At 54.7% G+C, this 23,720-nt stretch overlaps 11 protein-coding genes across 11 annotated transcripts; 7 read left to right on the top strand and 4 right to left on the bottom strand.

Moving 5' to 3' along the window:
- Positions 1-531: 531 nt before the first annotated feature.
- On the top strand, positions 532-2,199 carry VTN31DRAFT_796 (uncharacterized protein; the record flags this gene model as incomplete). Its single annotated transcript, XM_069408339.1, has 4 exons — positions 532-664; positions 719-1,227; positions 1,283-1,961; positions 2,024-2,199. The coding sequence occupies 4 exons, from the start codon at positions 532-534 to the stop codon at positions 2,197-2,199; spliced, it is 1,497 nt and encodes a 498-aa protein (XP_069263652.1).
- Positions 2,200-3,528: 1,329 nt separating this feature from the next.
- VTN31DRAFT_795 (uncharacterized protein) lies at positions 3,529-4,416 on the top strand (the record flags this gene model as incomplete). The annotated part of the gene is made up of 3 exons (XM_069408338.1): positions 3,529-3,756; positions 3,819-3,907; positions 3,966-4,416. The coding sequence occupies 3 exons, from the start codon at positions 3,529-3,531 to the stop codon at positions 4,414-4,416; spliced, it is 768 nt and encodes a 255-aa protein (XP_069263651.1).
- Positions 4,417-4,787: 371 nt separating this feature from the next.
- On the bottom strand, positions 4,788-5,700 carry VTN31DRAFT_794 (uncharacterized protein; the record flags this gene model as incomplete). Its single annotated transcript, XM_069408337.1, has 2 exons — positions 4,788-5,345; positions 5,404-5,700. 2 exons carry the CDS (start codon positions 5,698-5,700, stop codon positions 4,788-4,790), a joined length of 855 nt encoding a protein of 284 aa, XP_069263650.1.
- A 389-nt stretch (positions 5,701-6,089) lies between these two features.
- VTN31DRAFT_793 (uncharacterized protein) lies at positions 6,090-8,098 on the top strand (the record flags this gene model as incomplete). The annotated part of the gene is made up of 3 exons (XM_069408336.1): positions 6,090-6,222; positions 6,275-6,542; positions 6,595-8,098. 3 exons carry the CDS (start codon positions 6,090-6,092, stop codon positions 8,096-8,098), a joined length of 1,905 nt encoding a protein of 634 aa, XP_069263649.1.
- Positions 8,099-10,358: 2,260 nt separating this feature from the next.
- VTN31DRAFT_792 (uncharacterized protein) lies at positions 10,359-11,562 on the top strand (the record flags this gene model as incomplete). The annotated part of the gene is made up of 3 exons (XM_069408335.1): positions 10,359-10,529; positions 10,602-11,207; positions 11,266-11,562. The coding sequence occupies 3 exons, from the start codon at positions 10,359-10,361 to the stop codon at positions 11,560-11,562; spliced, it is 1,074 nt and encodes a 357-aa protein (XP_069263648.1).
- Positions 11,563-12,065: 503 nt separating this feature from the next.
- On the top strand, positions 12,066-14,237 carry VTN31DRAFT_791 (uncharacterized protein; the record flags this gene model as incomplete). Its single annotated transcript, XM_069408334.1, has 3 exons — positions 12,066-12,211; positions 12,277-12,723; positions 12,779-14,237. The coding sequence occupies 3 exons, from the start codon at positions 12,066-12,068 to the stop codon at positions 14,235-14,237; spliced, it is 2,052 nt and encodes a 683-aa protein (XP_069263647.1).
- Positions 14,238-15,400: 1,163 nt separating this feature from the next.
- On the bottom strand, positions 15,401-16,937 carry VTN31DRAFT_790 (uncharacterized protein; the record flags this gene model as incomplete). Its single annotated transcript, XM_069408333.1, has 5 exons — positions 15,401-15,579; positions 15,633-16,312; positions 16,371-16,633; positions 16,686-16,714; positions 16,772-16,937. The coding sequence occupies 5 exons, from the start codon at positions 16,935-16,937 to the stop codon at positions 15,401-15,403; spliced, it is 1,317 nt and encodes a 438-aa protein (XP_069263646.1).
- A 327-nt stretch (positions 16,938-17,264) lies between these two features.
- Positions 17,265-17,975, bottom strand: VTN31DRAFT_789 (uncharacterized protein; the record flags this gene model as incomplete). Its single annotated transcript, XM_069408331.1, has 1 exon — positions 17,265-17,975. The coding sequence occupies one exon, from the start codon at positions 17,973-17,975 to the stop codon at positions 17,265-17,267; it is 711 nt and encodes a 236-aa protein (XP_069263645.1).
- Positions 17,976-18,544: 569 nt separating this feature from the next.
- Positions 18,545-20,179, top strand: VTN31DRAFT_788 (uncharacterized protein; the record flags this gene model as incomplete). Its single annotated transcript, XM_069408330.1, has 3 exons — positions 18,545-18,680; positions 18,741-20,070; positions 20,122-20,179. 3 exons carry the CDS (start codon positions 18,545-18,547, stop codon positions 20,177-20,179), a joined length of 1,524 nt encoding a protein of 507 aa, XP_069263644.1.
- A 292-nt stretch (positions 20,180-20,471) lies between these two features.
- VTN31DRAFT_787 (uncharacterized protein) lies at positions 20,472-20,807 on the bottom strand (the record flags this gene model as incomplete). Its single annotated transcript, XM_069408329.1, has 2 exons — positions 20,472-20,707; positions 20,774-20,807. The coding sequence occupies 2 exons, from the start codon at positions 20,805-20,807 to the stop codon at positions 20,472-20,474; spliced, it is 270 nt and encodes an 89-aa protein (XP_069263643.1).
- A 437-nt stretch (positions 20,808-21,244) lies between these two features.
- On the top strand, positions 21,245-23,663 carry VTN31DRAFT_786 (uncharacterized protein; the record flags this gene model as incomplete). The annotated part of the gene is made up of 2 exons (XM_069408328.1): positions 21,245-21,463; positions 21,531-23,663. 2 exons carry the CDS (start codon positions 21,245-21,247, stop codon positions 23,661-23,663), a joined length of 2,352 nt encoding a protein of 783 aa, XP_069263642.1.
- Positions 23,664-23,720: the final 57 nt, after the last annotated feature.

Genomic DNA, 23,720 nt, shown 5'->3' with positions numbered 1-23,720 from the left:
TCTACAGGTTCCTGGTCCACTCCATGAGAGTACTGTATGTACCTGGCCGAACGACAGCTTCACGAAATCAGCATCTTGAAGACGGCTCGAACAATTGGCAGCTTTGATTAGGATTTGCATGCTGAGGAACTCTCTTGTCTCTGAATTCGTCCTCATCTCCGATGTTGAATCTGTGAATAAAAAAACATGGGATGTTCTCTCGGACATCTGGCCGATGAAAAAGGCGGTCCAATCGCAGTGTCTTTTTCGTGCTTGTTGGCCCGCAGATTGGCAGCTTCCCTGGCCTATGGAGTTCCCCCACGCTGAGAAGAACGGATTTCGTCCGAGTATCCGTGTATACTTATCGCGATGCAGCGTAAATATAAGACGTGCAGCAGACAATGCAGACAAAAACATCATAGAACTTGTCGAGTTGGATTGGTTGTGCTAGATCAGTGTCGCCCGGTTGGCTTGATTGAATCAAAAGCCAAGAGCTGAACACCGATTCAACCTTGATCGATTTTGAAAGTCCAATTTGACAGCATTCTCGAAATGGGCGAGGGAAGATTGCTCACCGTCCAGGAGATTGCGAAGCACAACACCTCCTCCGACTGCTGGCTTGTTATCAATGGCCAGGTTTGGGATTTGACAGACTTTCTTGAACAGCATCCTGGTGGCTCGGCCAGTGAGTACTGTACTATGGACAGTGATCAAAGCTGCAGTTACTGATTCTCTCTAGTTATCCTGAAGTACGCTGGCCGTGACGCGACCAAAGCGTACAATGAGGTGCACGCGCCCTCGCTCGTCCAGAGAAACCTGAGCGCAGACAAGCTCAAGGGTGTTCTCGATCAATCGACAGTGACTGATGACTGGCTCAGGGAGCAGTCGACCGACAATGGGCAAGTGACGCAGGAGGACAACGTCAAGCCACCGCTGGAGAATCTGATCAACGCCCACGACTTTGAGCAAGTCGCATCCAAGACGCTTGGCAAGAAGGCATGGGCGTTCTTGTACAGCGCGGCGACGGATCTCATCACAAAAGAGGCCAACAAGTCTTGCTTCGACCGAATATGGTTCCGGCCGCGCGTGATGCGCAATGTTCGCAAGGTGGACACGGCCACGACGATCCTGGGGGTCAAAACTACGATGCCGCTGTTTGTCAGTCCCGCGGCGATGGCCAAGTTGATTCACCCCGACGGCGAATGCGCCATTGCGCGCGCGTGCCAGAACAAAGGGATTATGCAGGGCGTACGTGCCAAAGCTGTATACTTGCCAGCAGACTTGGCTGACTTTACTGGCCTAGGTGTCCAACAACTCCTCCTATTCCATCGAGGAGCTCGTCCAGGCCGCACCGCAGAACAACTTCTTCTTCCAGCTCTACGTCAGCCCTGACCGGGAGAAGTCCGCCGAGCTTCTCCGTCTGATCTCGTCCCTGCCGCAAGTCAAAGCGGTGCACATCACCGTGGACGCTGCCTGGCCGGGCAAACGCGAGGCGGATGAGCGGGCCAAGATCGATGCGAGTAGTAAAGCCCTGCAGGTCCCCATGTCGCAGGCCAAGGCCAAGAAGGACAAGAAGGGCGGTGGCCTGGGACGCCTGATGGCCAGCCATATCGACCCGGGTTTGACATGGGACGACATCGCCTGGGCCCGCAAGCACACGCATCTGCCCATCTGCCTCAAGGGCATCATGAGCGCCGACGACGCCATCCGCGCGATGGAGGCTGGCGTCGACGGCATCCTGCTGAGCAACCACGGCGGGCGCAATCTCGACACCAGCCCGCCGTCCATCATCACGTTGCTGGAACTTCATAAGCGCTGCCCGGAGATCTTTGACCGCATGGAGGTCTATGTCGATAGCGGCATTCGCCGCGGCACCGACATTCTCAAGGCGGTTGCCCTTGGGGCCAGGGCCGTCGGAATGGGTCGGAGTACGCTGTTTGCAACCAACTACGGGCAGGAGGGGGTCGAGCATCTGATTGACAGTGCGTCTCATTCCCTTTGATTGACTACGTTTCTGTTTGATCGTTGGCTGATTTCTTTCTAGTTATGCGAGACGAGCTCGAAACCGCGATGCGCAACGTGGGCATCACTAGCCTGGACGAAGCCGGCCCCGAGCTCGTCCACACGGGCGACATTGACCACCTTGTGCCCAGTAGTCGAGAGCATCCGTATGCACGCAAGGTGGCTCGACGGGGGCCGCAACGTGGCTCCAAGCTGTGAGTGGTCGCGTCCTCGGCCTCGGTCTGGTCCCACGGATCTGCCGGAACACGCCATCGGCATGTCTGATCACCGAGGGTATTCTCTTGATCACTCGACGGCCGGTCCGTGTATTCACGTGAAGCTCGTTACTTTGCCGAATCGTGATGGTATGGTAGAAGTGTCGAAGATACATGATTTATTGCACAGTCTCTTGGATAGAATAGATGCGACATGTACATAGCGGCGTCTCTTCAACCTTTTCCTATGGTTACAAGTACGAAGAAGTTTAGCGGGCACCCGTATTATGACTGGTCATATCCTTGATCGCGAGCAACGAACTCTCATTGAAGTCTTATCTTCTCAGTGGTCACCATGACTCCACGCCAATGGCACCCCTGTCATGATCCTCACCGCTTCCGACTCCACGAAGTTTCCCCGCATCTGAAGGCTTGTTAGGTTGTCGCTGGCCGTTTCGGACTGAAGAGAATGAGTCAAACGACTCGAAGCCTTTTTCGGGGATGATGGTTCCAAAAGTCCAATCCGAATCCCCAGATGGTATTCTTCCGAATCTCCCCGACTGGGATCGGGACAATGGATCGTCGAATGTCGCTCGTTCTTTTGGAGAAGTTTGGCATGATTCGTTCAATCCTCGAGTGATTTCCATCCTTCCGAACGATCCTTGACTCCGTAGCGATTGGATAGTTGTTCGAGTCCAGAGTATGATGAGATTGGTCAAGTATACGGAATACTTCATGCAGTCCCTATACCGATCGGTAATTACGTGCAGAGGAGTACGGAGTACCGAGCACGGAGTACCCCATACTTGAATCCGACGCGCAAAAATATCAACCGTCAAAGCCCCTCTTTCGACTCTTTTCTGCGCTCTTCTCCTGCCTTCGGCCCTCATCGCAGCGTCATTCCCGGAGTCCTCATCACTCCTCACTCCTCAATCGGTTCAAGATCCTGAGCTCCCACAGCTTTCCCCATAAATTGTCCTAGCCTTCCTGAACAGGTTTAAATCAACTACACTAAACCCGATTTGAGACGATCAGCTCTTCTTCCCCACAGGGAAAGAACGGACCCGTCTGGAACCTGCCTCAGGTCCTCAACAGAAGGCGTGACTCCCCCCAACAGAAGAAGGACCAAAAAAGAAGGTGCACCACCCAGTTCAGGTCGGTTCCTGCCATTTTGCTCTTTTCCCGTTAGCTTCGGATTATTAATTGTTCCTCCATTGCTCTTTCGCGGTTGCGTTTTCTCTGTCAATTTCCGTTGCCATTGACTGACCTGCTGGGCTTAAAACCAGAGCTTCTACTCGATCCTACGAGGATTACTACTACTAGTAGTTACATGATGGCAGCTCCTCACTCGACTTCCCTGCGCGCCCTCCGCGCTCTTTCCCAACAGTACACTTCCGCAACCACCCTCTACTGCCGCCGGAGATTGCACATCACCGGCGCTTTCTCCGCGCAGCCCGTCGACGGCTCCGACAAGACCACCTTGTATGCGAGCCGCACCCTGGCCGACCTCAAGGCTGAGTGCGAGCGCCGTTCTCTGCGAACGAGCGGCACCAAGGCCGAGGTATGCCTCTCCAACCGCAGTGTCCGGACTATCGAACCACTGGCTGACCCCTCAATTCGCAGCTGATTGACCGATTGATCAACTATGACCTGCTCCAATCGCGTGCTTTTAGCATTGCCAGGCGCCGGATTGACGGGAATGCTTTCCGAGGGTAAGCTCCACACTGATTTCGCAGCCCTCGCGACATCAGAAACTAAACAAAGCTGTAGACCGTCGGAAACCCGCCACGTCAACACATCGCGCGCCAGCAAGGCCGTCAATGACTCGTCAACCGTCGATTTTGTTTACTTCCCCAACCTGCGCGAGGAGCCGGAGGACCCCTACAGCCTGCAGCCGCGCATGCCGATCCCGCCCGATGCTGCCCTGAGCTACGGCCGTTCCTCGGCTTCCTCCTCATCAGCCATGAAGCCGGAGATCCACGCCGTGTCCGAGATCGCCTCGGATACGTCGGCCAGCCCGATGACCGAGGTGGTCGATAATCATGCCGTCGACATCGACCCCTTCCGTCTCACCGAGACGGTCGGTCGGTCTCGAGACGGGGAACATCACCAGCGGCAGAATGGCGCCCGGCAATCGAAGCAAAAGGGCATCATCGGAGAATTATGGAGTGGGATGGTCGAGGATCTGCTGGGCAAAGGCAGTGAACAAGCGCGAAAATGACCCCATGCTGAATGGCGCGCTTATTGGCTATTCATAACTATTAGCAGTCTGTAACTCAACTATGACTGTATAATCTTGGAATTATTGTGGGCGATTACGCCGGATATCTTTATAACCATAATCATACAGTTCCATTCGGTATAATCATCGTGTATCTAGGCATTACTAGATACGCAAACCAAGGGCGATCGTCAATCAGGAGGAAGCATGTTGTATGTACAAGTCAGGTCGAATACCAGACAATGCCATGACTCCGACGCCCATTCCCTCAAACATAATCCATCCCAAAGACATAACCTTGCTCGTAAGAATGAACGCATGACAACATAAAGAGCACACAGTACAAATCCAATAGTGCAGAATGCACAAGGTCAACCCAGAACCGCTGCCAGGATGATGATCGCCAGAATCACCGCCAGAATGATCAACAAGCAACACATCTTATTCCGCGCGTTCTTCTGGTAGCGGCTCGCGCTGCGCAGCTCCACGTTGGCGCCGCGCGTGTCCCGGGTGACGTTCTGGACATTCTCGCTGATAATGTCCAGCTGCCCTCCTTGCTCGTGCACGATGTGCGCGACGTCGCGGAACAGCTCGTTGAGCTCGCTGACGCTCTGCTCGATGTTGCGGATCTCCGCCTCCCGCTCGATGATCAGGGCTTCCTGGAAATCAACCTCGTCCTGGTTGGCGAGGCGGGGCTGCTCCTGCTGGAGTTCTTGCTGGAGTTGTTGTTGTTGTTGTTGCTGTTGAAGCTGACCTTCGTCACCAGTGGCGCCAGTTCCGGCACGCTGTTCGGCCTCATCAAGCGCAGTGCGACTGGCGACGGCAGATGCGCGTTGCTTCTCGAGCGCGCGGCGCTGGACCGTTTGGAATTCTTCGAGCGTGGCTCGGAATTCGGTGGATAGTTTCTGTTGGGTCCATTTTTGGGCCGGCTAGAAGGGTCATGTCAGTTATATTCTTGAGGCGATCAATTGAACATTGGTTGCCTACATTGACGTCTTCCCACGTCTGGATCTTCTTGATCTTCTCGCCCACATCCTTGAACCCCGCTCGTGTCTCCTCTAGAAGATCATGGATGCGTTCGCGCACGCGTTCCGTGTCGCGCCTCGTTCCAAGCAATGCAATCTGCTTGGAGAGGTTCGTGGTGTTGGATGTCAGCGTGAACAACTCATTCGATACATTCTCCGCAAATCGGTGGAACTCCGGGTCATCGCGGTACTGGGCGTCGTCGCCGAGTCGCCAGTCCGTCGGTTGCGACTCCAGCGAGTTCAGACGATCAAAGGACATGGCGACGATTGCATCTGAGCTTTTGTTGACAGTTCGAGGAGAAGACGGTGAGGAGAGCCGATCATGTCCGGTCCTCTGGTTGCCTCAGGCCCAGGCAGGGCTGTGCCAAACTGCCAATGACGTTGCAGCGGGATAGTTTATCCATACCTATTCGGGTTTAGTGTAAATATATCAACTCGACATCACGTGAAAGAAGCTTATTGCTGTTTTTGTTTTTGTTAGCAAAAACATCTCAGAGGTTTTGGAGCGAAGCTCTACGTTTGAAGAATAGTCGCTCTCTATTTGGCCAGCTCCGGCATTTCTGGCCCGACACCGGCTCCTTGGGCTCGCACAATGTTGTGAACTTTCTTTTCGAAAGCTCGTTGGACTCGATTTGCCCTCCACACGCCATGGCGACGACACGACCACGCCCGTACAGGCGGATTCTGACCTCGGTCTTGCATCGGAGGTTCGTTCATGCCTCCGCGCTGGCTTTGCTGGTTGATTATGCGATTGCCTTTGTGATTGGCACCAAGACTTCATGTGAGTTTCCAGGACGAACTTCGGTACTTTGCCGTGCTGACTTGCGCTCAAGTTTTGTGGTCATGGTTTCCCTTTGGGTCGTGCGGTTTTCGCGCAATCCTTTTGTTTCTTTCCAGCTTGACGATATTTATCCTCCGCGTTGGCCAGATGCATGTCGGTTCTCGAACGACGACGTCGCCGTTTGCGACTTTCCGGTCCGTCTTTCCTCTGCGCATCATTCAGACGCTGGGATGGTATATTCTTTCGGCTTGGTTATTTAGTGAGGTTTATATTTGGTCCTCTCCCAAGAGCGCGAATCTGGGCTTGGTGAAACCTCCTCGGTAGGTCAGCCCTGTGCGGAAAGTATTTCTTGGGCTCTCACTGATCAGGTAGACCAACTGAGCGCGTCATGCTGAACGAGCGACCAATCTACCTCCGCGCATACCTCTTCAGCTTGGCCGTAGTACAAGCTTTTCTGCATCTGTATCATGACTACGATCACCTGGTTATTCCCATCGACAAGCGCACACCCGACTCGCAAGACCAACGGATTCACCGTGTCGAGTCAGTCGTGGCGCGGATCAAGAAGTCCATGGCAAAGGGCGTGGCAGATGCCTTGTGGAGCAGCGCTGTGGTGACGGCTGCCAGTCCGTTTACGTACTTGCTACTTCTGCGGCGCCCGGCGTGGAGTTTGACGCTTTATTTCGCAAAGCTCTTTTGGGACTTCCCGCGAGCAGCCGCTGATCCTCCCGGCCGTGTTCCGCCAGTTCTGTATACGCTTTTCCCGCATCAAGTCGTATCCGGTCCATGTCTTGTTCTCTTGTGGCAGGCCACCAACGTGTTCTTTACGGTTTTCATGACAAAGGAACCCTTGAGAAGGGAACAGCCCCTCACTACAGAGACAAAGGACCCTACGGGTAGCCTGATCACTGGCCTGAAGGCTAAGAAGGAGGTCGTGAGGACGTTTGCATTTTGGGAGTTGAGCTTCATCGCACAGAAGTTCGCCGACCGCCGGAAGAATATCTTTAGCGACATCGACCGCGAAGGAGGGCCAGCATGGAGTCAGGTCCTCGAGGCGGCTGTCGAGGAAATCAACGGCATCACCACGCGGATTCAACAGGCAAGCAACCCGCCTGCACCAGAACCACCGAGCGATGACGAAAAGTCTCAGCTGCAACTGGAGACGTTGCCCCATCTCACCGATCCTCCAAAGGAGGAGAACATTCTCATGGCCTCGCCTCCGCCGCGATCTCTCACGGGTCGGCTCGGTGAGTCGCTCGGCTCCGCAGCACGATCCTACGGGCAAGCACCGGACTGGACACCAGCGGCCCGCGCCAAAGCCAAGCAGGCGATCACTCAGGCGTCGAACGTCATTTTGAGCCCGGAGCGAAAAGCCCGCTTACTACAATCGCCGCTTTCCAGCAAGACAAAAGCCCTCCCGCCGGCGAAGACACGATCCGGCAACTCCTCTTTCTGGTCACTATTCAGTAACGCACCTCTAGTCATACCGTTCCGCCAATCCCGCACCCAACACCTCCGGAGTGTCATCTTCGGCGCCCCGCACAGCATGGCCGCGAGCATCATCGACGCCGTTGACGCTATCGGCAAGCTACTCGTGGCGAGTTTGTCCGAAGACCCGTATGGGAAGGTGCAAGCGGATGTTCCCAGCGTGATCACGCTGTGGACGCACACCATTGACGAGGTTGAAAGCTTTGTCCGCGGAGAGGAACCGGACGGATCTCTGCCAGAGGACATTGATGTTCTACTCCACACGCTACGGGCATCGCTGAAAGAGATGCTGGACGCCTTTGAGCCGTACGCGGACGACGTCGGTCTGGATGCGAAAAAGCTTCGAGCGGCGAAGCTTGCCATTGGGAAGGCTGAGGCTGACTCATGATGAACCTTTGTCTGTACGCTAGTCACGCATGAAAATTCGGATCCCGTGGTTTGATAGAGGGAATGACATTGATTGATCTATCGGTGGTTCTTGGTGTCTAGATCTCGGCGATGCAACCCGTTATTGTTTAGTTCTGCCGAAGACGGCTCAAATCGTTTGTCCGGCGATTTGACGTGACGTGCTCGGTCGCTCGGCGTCCGGGATTGAATCGAATCCATCGATGTGCGGCTATCCATTCATGACGGATGGGTCTGGTCATTCAAGGTTGATCAATATGAGAAACAGCTCCGTCTGCAACTTCAGCCTCAGCCTCGGTCTTCGGTCTTGAAGACGGAAGTTTAGCATTGACATCATGCCCTAGCTTAGGAACGAGGTTGCAAAGGCTATTTGAGGTCGGGACAGCACATTGCATGCGGCATGACCTATGTACTCAGGATGCAAAATTCGAGACATGCAAAAAGAGTCTAAAGAGTTGTAGTCCATGCAAATCAAGGTACTACACTTTTGAACTGTACAAACGGGGAATATAATGACCATACTACCTATACGCATAAAAAAAAAAAAAGAAAAAGGTCATACTCATCTCAACTGTCGTTTGGTTATTCCATGGAAGAACTTTACGTCACTGTACTCCGTACACTATGTAAATACAATAGATGAAGCCCCACAGATCATCACATCGATATATTCATTATGTATATTGGACATGCTCTTCTTCATCGATCAGCTCAGATTTCAGTCAGGTTCTCCTCGGTGATAACCCTAAAACTCCGGATGAAATCGTCCGACGATAGGTAGTACAATATGTAGATTTCTTGAATTTCAGCTCGAGAACCATACCGAGGAACAGATTGTATGTAGTATGCAATATTGGATAAAAAATGGAAATAATATACCATTCATCGCTGGTTCATTACATCGAATACATAGTCCTGATCGAAATACTTCATGTTCGATTCAAAGTTGACGTTAACATGCTGTTGTTGTCATTGGTTGGCAGCTCGTCACGCTAAGACGTCGGGAAAAGGCCCTGAAATAAACTATTAATGCCAAGACAGGAACAGAAACTTGTGGTGGGATCTTTTTGAGATATTTCTACGCGTCAATACGGGATTTTGGTGACAGGATGGAGATCTGTATGGAGGTACTGATGTAATTGATTCAAGCGTTGAATCCATGTAGAGAAAGTGAAATCCGAGAGCGCCACTGTTCACGTGACTGTCGGGGAGGAGGGAAGGTACAAAGGAGCGGGAGTCGGGGAGGCGGAAAAGTTTCTTCAAACTTTGACAAGAAGCTATTCATAACTATTAGCAGTCTGTAACTCAACTATGACTGTATAATCTTGGAATTATTGTGGGCGATTACGCCGGATATCTTTATAACCATAATCATACAGTTCCATTCGGTATAATCATCGTGTATCTAGGCATTACCTTTGAAAAAAAAAAAAAAAAAAAAAAAAAACCTGCCAATTGCTTTTCCGACATGCATGGGCGTTCGAGTGACATGGCTCAGGTGCCGATTACCGAACTGGCATTTACTCGAATTGTACTCCGTACTGTGTCTGATGTTTTGCCTCGGCGCTTCAGTACAAATCTAGCAATTGCTGATGACATTGTCGTAAGGATCTGACTCTTTGCGATGATGAATTTCACAGAAATGCATAAGTTATGGCCCCACACGCTGTACAGTATGTACTTCTTTGCTTGAACCCTGAGCTTGTGGAGAGTGGGTTATCTCCGTGGCAGTCAAACATTTTGACAGTATGGAACCAATGATTGTGAAGGGATGAAGATGGTCTTCTGTCATCGAGCAAAAAATCTGCCGCTCAAGGTAGATATTGGTCGAAGACACGTGTAGTCACGGTAGGTACCGAGACATGCCGTGCTGTCAACCAAGATCAGCTCAGACTCTCGGGGATTAGAGTAGTTATACGGGTGAAAGCTTCTAGAAATTCAATGACGGACGGACCCATATTGCGGCTTTTGAACTCAGGGACCCTCGCCACGACTCCACAAGATCCGTCGTTCGATGCCAATGAGAAGCACGGAATGGGAACGTTCCCGCTCATAGAGAATCTTGCTTAGCAATCAAGACAATGCAGGAAGCTGAATCGCTGTCGTCGCAGGTTGATGTAGATTCCATAATGCGGTCTATAAAAGACACGATTCCCCTCCCCCCGCCGTCGCAGCGCCGTCTCAAGTCACTCGCAACGCATCTTCGTACAGAGAACGTATCGTCTTCAGTCAACGCTAACACAATGACCGACTACAAGTTCGAGGGCTGGCTCGGTCTCGATCCCGACGCCATCAATGGGAAGATGACGTGGGGAGAGTTCGAGCCTAAGCCATGGGAAGAGACAGACATCGATATCAAAGTCTCTCATTGCGGAATCTGCGGCTCCGACTTGCACACCCTGCGAAGTGGATGGGTAAGAGGATCTTTTTTTTTCCTTCTTCTTCTCCCCGTTGCTGCCTTGTATCACCCGCTGACGCCGTTGCAGGGACCGACCAAGTACCCAGTTTGCGTTGGTCATGAAATCGTCGGAACCGTCGTGCGAGTCGGCTCCCAGGTCAAGGATATCAAGGTCGGCGACGTTGTCGGTGTCGGCGCTCAGTCGGATTCCTGCCGCGGCCGCAAGGGCCCCTGCGAGGAATGCGCCTCCAATCTCGAGCAGTACTGCCCGCGCATGACTGGCACGTACAACAGCATTCACCAGAACGGCGGCAAGTCCTATGGTGGTTATGCGACATACCACCGCGTTCCGGCGCACTTCGCCATCAAGATCCCCGAGGGGCTGCCGCCGGCCGCTGCGGCGCCAATGATGTGCGGTGGCATCACTGTGTACTCTCCCTTGCGGAGGTACGGCTGCGGGCCTGGTAAGAAAGTGGGTGTTATCGGCGTCGGTGGTCTCGGCCACTTTGCGATCCTGTTCGCTCGAGCGCTCGGTGCCGACCAAGTGGTCGCCATCTCTCGCCGCGCCAGCAAGCGAGAGGATGCGCTGAAGCTCGGCGCGGACAAGTACATCGCCACCGAAGATGAACCGAACTGGGCCAAGGAAAACGCCAAAACCTTGGATCTGATCATTTCGACCATTTCCTCGTCCAAGGTACGCCAGTCATCGGTTCCCCTGGATCATTCACGAACCTCGCTGACTGTGTTCCCAGATGCCTCTTAACGACTATCTTGGCCTCCTTCGTCTCCACGGCACTTTGGTTCAGGTCGGCGCTCCTGAGGATGGAACGCTGTCGCTTGCGCCCTTCTCGCTCATCATGGCCAACCGCCAAGTCGCTGGCTCGCTCATTGGAAGTCCCAATGAGATTCGCGAGATGCTGGACCTGGCAGCAAAGCACAACGTTCGGCCGTGGATCGTGGAGCGCCCCATGTCTGAGGCTAACTCCGCGGTCGTCGATATGGACAAGGGCCGCGCACGCTATCGATATGTGCTGGTGAACAGCCAATAAACGTTGCTCTTCGACTTTTTGGATGCAGAATTGGTGCGGGAGAATCTCTGACTTGAATGTCGCCAGAACCCTGTATATATGTGGCAGAAAATAACGGGTCCATGAAACATCCTTGTGAGATAAATCACGTGATCCACGGATTTATAGAGCCCATTATTTCTGGTTATGACGGTTTCAACTGTTTAGCAAACAGCTACAAGATCAGCAGCTAGAGACCTCTGTCATAGATAGAGTTGATTTCGAGCCCGGACCTGTATATTTGAACCATGTCCTCGTGAATCGCAACGTAACTAAACCCAAGTGGTTGAGAGTTGATCATGGTCTGGTGACCTACCTATCCCCTAGACAACTGGAAGTTGTTTTTGTACGGTGTCCCCCTGTGACGTTGATTTGGCCACGATCTCGTACACTCTCCCCGAACACAGGAGGACCAACAACTCCCCCCCCCCCCCCAAACTTACGCTGCTTCTCCTCCGGTTTGACTCGAAGAATCGGGTGCGATCATGTCCGAGGGCTCCGGTGCCAGTAGCAGGAATGCCACTGCTTCTGGCGGCCCGAATGGCCACTTTGCCTCTGTCGGGGATGCCTCCAGCGATCCGACGGCCTACGAGCATGGAGTCCAGGTGATTGACGGGGACAAGCAATTCAAGTGAGTTGCTTCATTACGTGACTGCCGCGCGACGCAGCTCTAATCAGCCGGTCCGATGTTTCCAGTCCCAATCTGTCCAATTACCTTGCGCTCGAAGATGTCTCCAACGCGGGCTTCAACTATCATCTCATCTCCGTCTTCGGCTCTCAATCGACCGGCAAGTCGACGCTGCTCAACTATCTCTTTGGAACGCGCTTTGCCGTCATGAACGAGCGAGAGCGACGGCAGACAACCAAGGGGATTTGGTTGTCGAAGAACAAGACGACGTCGGAAGACGCGGCGACGCGCATGGCGGATAACATCCTGGTCATGGATGTCGAGGGTACGGATGGTCGAGAGCGGGGCGAGGATCAGGACTTTGAGCGGAAGAGCGCTCTGTTCGCCTTGGCTACGAGTGAGGTGTTGATCATCAATATCTGGGAGCACCAGGTTGGGCTGTACCAGGGTGCCAACATGGGGCTTCTCAAGACCGTGTTCGAAGTCAACCTGCAGTTGTTCCTCAAGGATAAGAAGTACGTTGATGTAGACGTTCTCCGTTGAGATACACAAGTGCTGACGTTGTCGTAGCACCACACATCGGTCACTGCTCTTCTTTGTGATCCGTGACTACTTGGGCACGACGCCCCTCAAGAATCTGGAGAGCACGCTTTTGGAGGATTTGTCTCGCATATGGTCTTCGATATCCAAGCCAAAGGGCTTAGAGAATTCCACGATTCACGACTACTTTGACTTTGCCTTCTACGGGCTTCCTCACAAGGGCTATCAGCCCGATCAGTTCGCGGCGGAAACAAAGAAGCTAGGGACATGGTTCAGGGAGGGCCGAAAAGACAGCAACAAAGATCGATCACCAGAAGACGGAGTGTTCTTGCCAGAGTATCACCGGCGCATTCCTGCCGATGGGTTCGCGCACTATGCGGAAGGCATCTGGGATCAGATCGTGAACAACAAGGACTTGGATCTGCCCACGCAACAGGAGTTGCTTGCACAATTCCGGTGTGATGAGATCCTGCGGGAAGTCCTCAATGGGTTTGACGAGGTCATTGTTCCCTTTGAGAACAAGCAAGCAGAGATTGTCCGTTCCGGAGTGCCGGAAATTCTGGGCGGGCTGGGGCCGGCCATGCGGAACGCGCGTTCGAAGACGATCAAGGATTTTGAAACCGAAGCTAGCCGGTATCACAAGGGCGTGTACCAGCGGAAACGTGCGGAGCTGGAGAACAAGATTGATACCCGTTTGAAGGCTTTGTTCCAGGGCCAGCTAAGTGCGGCACACAAGACAGGCGTCCGAGATTTCGGCGATGCCGTGTCAAAGGCCGTGAAGGCCGGCCAGAAGAAAGGGGTTGGCTATGATTTTGCCGAGATTGTCAAGCAAGAGACGCAAGTGGCGCTTGAAAAGTTTGAGACCGAAGCTCGCGCGGTCGTGGTTGAAGGGGCGCCGTGGAGCACGTATGAGCAGGAGCTGGCTCTGTACCAAAAGGACCTCGCCGAGGTCAGTGCCCAGCTGCGGCGGGACGAGATGCGGCGCCTGGCGACTCGAGTGGAGCGATGGGTGCGGTCACGTCTCTCGGACGCAGTTGGGTTGGAGTTCAACGCCCTCGGCTCGGGACGTGGGGGGTCCACTGGGAGTGAAGCTCGCGAGAAGCCGACGGAGACTCGAATCTGGGATAGGATATGGAAGTTATTCGTTGATATTGTTCTTGACGCCGAGCAGAGGTTCACCGATCGCGCCAGCAGCTTCGATGCGAGTGTCGACGAGGTGGACGTGGGCCTGTGGCGGCTCCGAAGAAAGTCATGGGGCGTGCTCCGTCAGCGACTGGAGGAAGAAGTGATGGAGGGCAACCTCCTGCTGAAGCTACGCGAGAACTTTGAAGACAAATTCCGCTACGACGATGCCGGCGTGCCGCGGATCTGGCGCCCGACCGACGACATTGAAGGCATCTACATGCGTGCTCGCGAGTCCACGTTGACGCTGATCCCGCTGCTCTCGAAGTTTCACCTCGCCGAAACAAACCTCCCCCCCGCCGCTTGACCGCTGGATCGGCCAGACGCCCAGCTCCGCGACGCCGGCTGACGAGGAAGACCTCACCCCGATCGGCGGCGTCGACGAGGAAGAAGGCAAGAGCCTGGAGGAAGAAGTGACGTTCCTCAACGACGCCAAGCGCCAGGATCTCACCGTGCGCTTCAAAAAGGCTGCCGACGGGGTCTACGTGGAGGCCAAGCGCAGCGCAATCGGCGGCATCACGCAGATTCCCTTGTACTTTTACGGCCTGCTCCTCGCTCTGGGCTGGAACGAGATTTGGGCGGTCCTCCGCAATCCGTTCTACTTCTTCATTCTCTTCATCTTCGCCGCCGTGGCGTATGTCGCCTACCAGCTGAACCTCTGGGGTCCGATCCTGAAGATGCTCGACGCCGCGTCCAAGCAAGCCCTGGAGGAGGCGAAAAAACGTCTACGTGAGTTCCTGGAATCGTCGGACACGGGCAGACAGGCAATTGCCATGTCGGCGAATGCGAACGCGACGATCCGCGGCAAGGCGGATGAGTATGAGATGAAGACGTTGCGGAAGGAGTTGGGGAAGAAGGAGGAGAGTGATGACGAGATTTAAGCCCCTTTTGGCACTCAACTCGAGGGGTTTTTTTTTTCTTTGTTTTTGTCTTGAGTAAGAGGGTTGTGATTTTGTAGTACTACTCAAGAGATCTCTGTACAGAGTAGGCCAGCTTTATGCATATCCATACAGTACTCCCAGGTAGCTCTAATGAGAACTGTAACCGGTCATATCGGGCAGCAAAAGTTGTTCAATGATTCAAGCCTATGGTCTCATCGGGCTGTGTATTTGAGTGCCGATGCCACGGTGCTTACACTTTCAACCAACAAGAACGGACCGGAATCAATGCAAGACCGCCACAGCCATTGCAATCAATGCATTACCATAATCACTGAAAACGTAAGAGAGGAGAGAATCCAGCCGGAACAGCATAAACCCAAAGCATCTTGGTACAAGTACACAGTGTAGCCTAGATATACATTGATCGAGAACCTGAAGAACGTGACGATGAGACAGAGCAAAACAGGAAACCAAATGTCTCAAACTCCCTACGAAGGTGCACCATCCCGATGGAACCCAAATGCGTCTTGTTTTGCACACATTCTTCTCGGAACGATCGTTTCGGATTGGTTGGATCGGCGGGGAGATTTTACAGAACACGGGTGATGATGCCCGTGGCGACCGTGCGGCCACCCTCCCGGATGTTGAACCGCTGACCAGCCTCGGCGGCGACGGGCCTGTGCGTCTTGACGACCATCTCGACGTTGTCGCCGGGCATGACCATCCGCTCCTCAGCGCCCTCCGGGAAGCTCAGATCAATGGCCGTGTCTAACGAGCGTCAGCAAAGAGCATATGGCCCAATCGGTGCGATTCGGACTTACCGGTCGTGCGGATGAAGATCTGGGGGCGGTAGTGGGTGCCGAAGCCAGTGCGACGACCACCCTCGGCCTCCGTGAGGACGTACATGGACACCAGGAAGCGGTCATGGGCGGTGATGGAGCCGGGAGCAGCAACAACCATGCCGCGGCGGATATCCTCCCGCTTGATACCACGCAGCAGCAGACCCGAGTTGTCACCGGCGCGGGACTCTTCGCAGGTCTTCTTGAAGGTCTCAATGTCGGTGACCTTGGTCTTAATGGGGTCCTTCTGCCCGCCAACGATTTCAACCTCGGTGTCTCGCTTGAGGATACCGCGCTCAACACGACCGGAAGCGACGGTTCCTCGGCCGGCAATGGAGAAGACCTCCTCAATGGGCATCAGGAACGGCTTGTCCAGGTCGCGCTCCGGCGTGGGGATCCAGTTGTCGATCGCATCCAGAAGCTCATCGATCTTATTAACGCCAATCTCAGGCTCCCGACCCTCCAGAGCGCACAGAGCGGATCCGAAAATAATGGGGGTCTCCTCGCCCTCGAAGCCGTACTTGTTGAGCAGCTCACGCATTTCCAGCTCAACCAGTTCCAACATTTCCTTGTCCGGGACAGCATCGACCTTGTTGACGAAAACGACAATCTTCTGGACACCGACCTGGCGGGCCAGCAGCAGGTGTTCACGAGTTTGGGGCCTGTTATCGTTCAATCAGCACTCTGAACTCGGCGTGAGCTCACTCACGCGAAACATACATTTGACCATCAGAAGCAGCGACGACGACAACAGCACCATCCATACTGGCAGCACCAGTGATCATGTTCTTGATGTAGTCGGCGTGGCCAGGGCAGTCAACGTGGGCATAGTGCCGCTTATCGGTGGAATACTCGATGTGCGAGGTGGAGATGGTGATACCACGCTTTCGCTCTTCCGGAGCCTTGTCAATGGCGCCGTACTCGAGGAAATTAGCCAGACCCTTCTCGGCCTGACGCTTGGTGATGGCGGCCGTCAAGGTAGTCTGTTCGAGCGGTTAGAATCGCATTGGGATGAGGTTCGACTGCGGAGAGTACCTTGCCGTGATCGACGTGGCCAATTGTGCCTGTGGTCACGGAAGTTAGATAGTTTCCATCGAGCCGTCGTTAGACCTTTTACTTACCAACATTGACATGAGGCTTCGTCCGCTCGAAGACCGTCGCAAAGCTACGAGCAGACAGCTTCTCCGATGCAAACACGTGGTGCACCGGGTTCACCGTCCGAGGGCGAAGCAGGGAGGAGCGGCTGCTCCGCAGAAGCAGATTGATCGATCTCGAAATGCTGGCCATCTCGACTACCAAGCAATGGGCGAGACTGAAGCGGCAAGCAGAAACGACGGAATGGACGATTGCAGTCTCGGATCAATATTCGAAGAGCATTCGCGTCTTCAGAATTTTTATGCGGATGGAGCTGAGTCAGCAAGATGCCATTGGCCAATCAAACGTCACCTTTTGCGGAGTTTATCAGTTGATCCGGCTCAGCTCTCTTTCTAGCCCTAAAATTCCCCAGTTTCCAGGATAAGGACAGAGCTCTTCGACGATTGACAGTAAATGTGACTATTATCACCGAGATAATGTACAGACAGTATAGTACAGGAATATCTATCCAAGCTTGCCTCATTGCTTTCGTTTCGCAATCGTCAACATCAGTGTCTGCCCCAGTTTGCCTTCTCGAGCCTTGGTCTCAACCGCCTGCTCCTCCTCAATCATCTCCATGACGCTCTCGTACAGTCCTTGGACCTCCGCATCCGTTGGTGGCCGCTTCCCTTTCTTGCGCGTCATGATGATTTCGACGGTCCGGCCCTTTTCCAAGAAGCCCCTGACCTGCTTCAGCCGGTGCCCGAGATCGTGCGGGTCGATAGCCCAATTCAGCTCCAGAGTTTTGGTAGACGTTTTGGCAGCACGTGCAGCTTTTGCTTTAGCCTTCTCCTGCTCATAGATTTCTTTCTTTGACATGATCTTGCAGACTGCCGCGCGGCCTTCCGAAGCGGGCGCGACCTGCACGAGGGTGTATTGGGTCCGGTCGAGTGTCCGCAGCACCTCGCTCGATCGCGTGGGCAGTCCAAGACCATCCTCTCCGACAACTTGAATTACTTCATCCACTTCCTCATTTTGCTTCAAGTTCTGGAGTCCGGATTTGCTGCTTGCATATCGCAGCGAGATCCTCACAGCGCGCTCTGCAGGAGAGGCAATTCGAGGACGAGGATGCCATCGTGCCAGAGATTCGCTGAGTAGAAGGGCTTGCGATATGCGTTGGCTGTGTCGCGAGTGCGAGAATGCGTACCGTAGGGCCTGGGAAATGGATGCCAGGCCGCAAAGGGGCTTCATATTGGCCGGGCGAGCGGCCGATTGGCCGAACTAAGGGTACCGAGATCGCGGAATCGGTTGATGAACGGCAATGCGAGTGTGGGAGTGGCACTGTGGAAGGCTGGAAGCAAGCCGGGACTTGAGTTTCCCAGTTCATTGGCAGGTCGTCACGATGAAAGCCTGAGGCCACAAACGAGGGGCAAGCCACAGCATCTTGGAGCGCCACAATCTTTGCGCCACACTTGCAAGCATCAATCGCAGGGAGAGGCTGCTGAAACAGACTTTTCCCCTTACTCTCCTCAAATCTCGCCCCTGATCGATGTTCGGGGTCCAGCGCAGTCGGATCCGAGGTCAATGCGATCGTGATTTTGCCTGTACACGGACCTGACTCGGCCTCGGCGGCGGACCCAGGAGCAGGCGTCATTTTCACCCTCTGATGACTGGTTTTGCCGTCAAATCGCATGTTCATCGGGAGCGAGACTCGAGCGTCGGGTTCTAGAAAGCAAGCAGCCGCGTCCTATCAAAGAAGACAAACGCCGCCAGACGCCGATTCTTCCAGTGATAGTGACCCGTCTTCAAAAAATCCATCAATGAATCGTGAAAAGAACATGATAACGCAAAGCCAACGGTCCCGGCTCGTTAAGGCCGGAATGATCGTCGTGGGCGTGCTACTCCTGTTGTTCTGGTTCACGCCTTCGACGAAGTCGATTCCCAAAGTCGCTTCAGGTAACAGCGTTCAGTAGTTGCGTCACAGTCCTCTCCACCTTGCTGACATCGAGCTTGTAGCCGGCGCAGAGGAGTCATCTCCTACACAAAAGTGCACCAAGCCGTACGATTCGAAGAAGCCGCTGATTCAGTATGCATTGATGATTGATGCGGGAAGCACGGGCTCACGCATCCACGTCTATCGATTCAACAATTGCGGACCTACTCCTGAACTTGAAGACGAAGTCTTCAAGATGACCGAGAAGAAGAAGGGAGGCTCTGGACTTAGTGCCTACAAGGATGACCCGGAAGCCGCTGCGAAGAGTCTCGATGTCCTGATGGATGTTGCCGTGGAGGCCGTTCCAGATGAATACAAGTCGTGCACTCCAGTGGCTGTCAAGGCGACGGCCGGGTTGAGAATGCTCGGCAAAGAGAAGAGCGAGAAGATCCTGGAGGCTGTTCGGCATCGTTTGGAGACGGTGTATCCGTTCCCCGTGGTCTCGCGGGAGAAGGGTGGCGTGGAAATTATGGATGGCAAGGACGAGGGCGTTTATGCGTGGATCACGACCAACTACCTTCTTGGAAAGATCGGAGGGCCCAAGCAGGAAAGCACCGCCGCCGTTTTCGACCTGGGTGGTGGATCGACGCAGATCGTCTTCGAGCCCAAGTTTGACGGCTCATCAGGCGCGCTGGAGAAGATGCACGACGGTGATCACAAGTATTCCTTGAATTTTGGCGGACAGGATTATGAACTGTACCAGCATTCGCATCTCGGCTACGGCCTGATGGCTGCTCGGGAGGCCATTCACAAGACAGTCGTGGAGTCGAAGCTTGCTTTGAGCCCAAAGAACCTTTCATGGGTCAAGGAACCCATTCCGAATCCTTGCATCGTCCCCGGCATGCAGCAGCAAGTCAAGCTGACCTTTGATGATGGCCACCCTTTGGCTCCCGAGGTCTCTGTGACCATGGTTGGTCCCAAAGAAATCTCGGCAGGTGCGCAATGCCGAGGTCTGGCGGAGAAGATCCTGCACAAAGATGCCGAATGCAATCTGGAGCCCTGCTCATTCAATGGCGTTCACCAGCCGTCGCTGGCCAAGACGTTCGCTGATGAAGATGTGTACATCTTCTCGTACTTTTACGACCGCACCAAGCCTCTCGGAATGCCGGACTCGTTCACTCTCAGCGAACTGCTGAGATTGACCGAGAATGTCTGCGCCGGAGAGGACAGTTGGGGGATCTTCGAGGGCATCGAAGGTGCCATGGATGAGCTCCGGGACCGGCCCGAGTCGTGCCTGGATCTCAGTTTCATGATGGGTCTTCTTCACACCGGTTATGAGATGCCTCTGTCGCGGGAAGTCAAGATTGCCAAGAAGATCAAAGGTAATGAATTGGGGTGGTGTCTTGGAGCAAGGTACGTCTCGAAGCGTTCTGCATCGGCGGAAGTGAGCTAACCTGCCATTAGCTTGCCCCTCCTGGAAGAAAACTCTGGCTGGACCTGTCGTGTCAAGGAAGTTCGATGAGCGTTCTCTTATCTTCCCCGAACTGTATGACTTTGGCGTATGTAGTTTTGTTGCATAGATGTAGACATGATTGTTATATAGCAGTGACGTTTAATGCACTAATATCAGGGAATGGGATTGCTGGCGTTGGAGAAGAATACGAGCGTGTTTGTCGAAGAGTGAATTCTAGAATTTGCAACAAAGTAAATGCTTTTCGGTTTTGAATAAATGTAACGGACTTCAGCATTGCATCAATGTACATCCGGTCACCTCCCACCATCACCCCGACAACTTTATTTGATCTATCAATGCCTCATGCTGCTGCACCCTCCTGCTGCACCAACCCTTCCCGCTCGTCCCGTCGTCGTCGCTTCGCCAACAGTGCTTCGCGGCGATCAGCCAGGATCTTCAATTGTCGCTGCTCCACGCCCTGCAGCCAGTAACCGAAGCCACCGCCGACACCGGCAAAGATGGGATACACCCAGAGGGATTCCTTGGTCAGCAGGGGACGCATTTCGATTCCGAGTTGCCATAGGCGGACGGCGATGCCTGAAATAGCAGTATATATTAGCCCATGCAAGAAGCGATGTGATATACGATTTTGAAAACACGTACCGAACCCGCTCCAGAAGAGCACTTTGTGCACCATGTTCTCGAGGGGAAGGGACGTGTGTCACGTCCGAAAGGTCACGTTAAGAACGAGCGATGGGCAATTGAACCGCGCGACTGGCTAGGAATGGTGAGTGTCGCCAGAATGACAGCCGGAGCAGGCTGTGTCCGCGAGAAATGGGCCGGCAATTCGACTGATTGATGCTTGAGCGAGTCGAAAAGAGACCTGGGAGGAATCGGGTCAGCGGCAGAGGGCATGGGAGATTGGCATCGACCAATCAGAAGTTGGGAATCACTCACCGCTGTGGCAGAATTATCGCAGCAGACAACGCGATCAAAGGCGCGACATCCGACTCTTGAACCTCGATGCTCGATGTGGGAAAGGATTCCTGACTGGGATCCCGGAACGATGTGGGTTCACGGCAAGCAATAGTGCGATTTACGAGGATTTGTTGCCCCTCGTGCTCCTGCGACACGATGGCAGAAGGCAACGCTGTAAAGCAGGAGGAGCCCGAGCCGGCCGACAAGAGACCGACGTTGGACATTGAAAGCCTGCAGCGCAAAAAGTTCAAGACCTCGGAGCTGCCTCTGACCAAGGAGCAGCATGCTGCGATTGACGGTCTCTTGGTGGCGTTCAAAAAGAAGGGCGGTTTCGACAGCGTGCGCAAAAAAGTGCTGGCCGCGTTCAATGAATCGGTATGTCTTGGAGCCTACATGAAATCGGCGCATGGAGGGGACCTTCTCTGACATTCCTTGGACGCAGGAAGCCAAGAAAGAGTTCACAGACAACCTCCTCAAGCTCGCCGAGTCGGAGATTGACCGCGAGCCCTCGCTATTGTCGCGCGATCGAGGCAAGGCGGCCACTCTTATCGAAGGCGCCGTCGATCGCAGCGACATCTACAAGTCGGTTGAAAATGCCATTAATCAGCTCGCTGCCAATCATGTAGACTCGATCCTGAGCTCCATCCGCGAGATTCGGCGGCAGGAAGTGGGCGAAGAGGTCGCCGCCAAGGAGGAACAAGCCGGCAATACGACGGAGGAGGAGATCGAAGAGCACATGAGGAAGTTCAGGGCTGAGCGTGAACGTCTTCACCAGGAAGCGCTGCGGGAACAGGAACGGAAAGAGCAGGAGGAAGCCAGGGCGAGGGAAGAGGAGCTGCGCAAGCGACGCGAAATGGAGCGGCGCAGGGAGGAAGAGGAGCGTGCAAGGGAGCGAGAGCGCGAGGAAGGACGACGCGCCGAGCGAGAGCGGATGCGAGAGGAGCAGCGGGCGTTGGATGAGCAGAGGGAACGAGAACGATATGAGCGGAGGAGGCGGGATGACTCTTGGGATCGAGATAGGGATCGGTACCGCGACCGTGCTCGAGACTATGATCTCCCGCGAGGCTACGATCGCTACGAGGGAACTTCGTCTCGCTACCGCGATCGAAGGCCACGTTCCCCGACGCCCAGGGAGCCCACTCCGCCACCGCCTGCGCCGGTGGACGACAAGACGCTGGAGGAAGCGGCGTTGCAGTTACTACTCAAGGAAGGCGAGGAGATGGCGGCCAAGTCAAGACAGAAACCAGAGTTCAATTTTGATGACACCGATGAGACCGAGAGCGGCCGCAGGCCCCCGCCGCGGTCAAAGGCTACCACGGAGTCTAGACATTCAACCGGACCGGCGACGGCTCGATCTCGCGGGATGAGGAGCCCGTCGCGCGATCGGGACTATCACCGACGGGACTATAGTCGCCGCAGTCGCAGTCCCAGTCGGTCACGGAGCCGACGACGCTACCGGTCGCGAGATCGATCGGTGCATGGGCGTCGTGACGATGATAGAGAGTCGGTGCGTGACTACAGAGATGACCGGAGCTACTACCGTGGGAGCCGTCGCAGCCGTAGTCGGTCCACCATGCGGGGGTACGATAGCTACCGGCGGGACTGGAGCAGGGACCGGGACCGAGATCGCAGAGATCGCTACTACTCTTCTTATTACGGTTACGATCGCGGGTACGATCGATACACGGGGCGCGACCGGGATCGCAGCAGGGAGCGGGAGCGAGAGCGTGATCGAGACAGGGATGACCCGCCGCGGCGGCGATCACGCACCCGCTCGTCGTCCCGCTATCACTACCGCCGACGGTCGCCATCAAGATCTCGATCTCGGAGGCGGTCGCGGTCGCGGTCACGGTCTCGCACGCGGCGCGATGACCGCGATCGATCCACATCCCGAGCAGAAAAGCAACGGTCACCGTCCCGATCAAGGTCTCGCTCCCGCACACAACGTGATGATAAGGAAAACGATAAGGATAATCGAGATCGATCCGCGTCGCGAGCCGCGAGACATCGCTCGCGCTCTCGACGGCGCTCACAATCTCCGCGGCGTTCTCCTTCCCGACGGAGATCGCGCTCTCGACGAAGATCTCCGTCCCGACGAAGATCCTACTCCCGCCACCGGTCGTCGTATTCTCGGCGTCACTCCCGCTCGCCGAGCCCGCTGGATATTGATCGCTACGTCCCGCGGACGAGCCATCGTAGTCGCTCCCCGCGTCGTCGGGCCCGTTCTCCGGTTCATAGCAGAGACCGAGACCCTCGTCCATTATATTCTATTACCGAAGTTGATCGGTACATTCCCGGAGAGGACGGAAGCCGACGAGATCGCGAGAGAAGTCGCGACGATGAACGGCGCAGGGACCGGGAGCGGTCACCGCGGGACAGATCCCGCTCTCGACATCGTGAGCGCGACCGTGAGCGGGATCGGGATCGGGACCGGGACACAATCAACACTAATGGTCGGGACAAGGATCGAGATCGCGATCGAGACCGCAGCCGCAGCCGTACTCGAGACCGAGGCCGATCCCGAGATTGTGACGATCAGGATCGGGACCGCAGTCGGGATCGCCATCGCGATTGAGAGTGGGATTAGGGTTGCGGCCACAGTCGGAAGACCGTCATGGACCTATCGCATGCT

The sequence above is a fragment of the Thermomyces dupontii genome, assembly GCF_041956625.1.
Source record: "Thermomyces dupontii strain NRRL 2155 unplaced genomic scaffold VTN31scaffold_1, whole genome shotgun sequence".
In the NCBI taxonomy this organism is placed as follows: Eukaryota; Fungi; Ascomycota; class Eurotiomycetes; order Eurotiales; family Trichocomaceae; genus Thermomyces; species Thermomyces dupontii.
The sequence above is the reverse complement of the archived record's forward strand: the minus strand, read 5'-3'. Positions and strand labels throughout refer to the sequence as shown.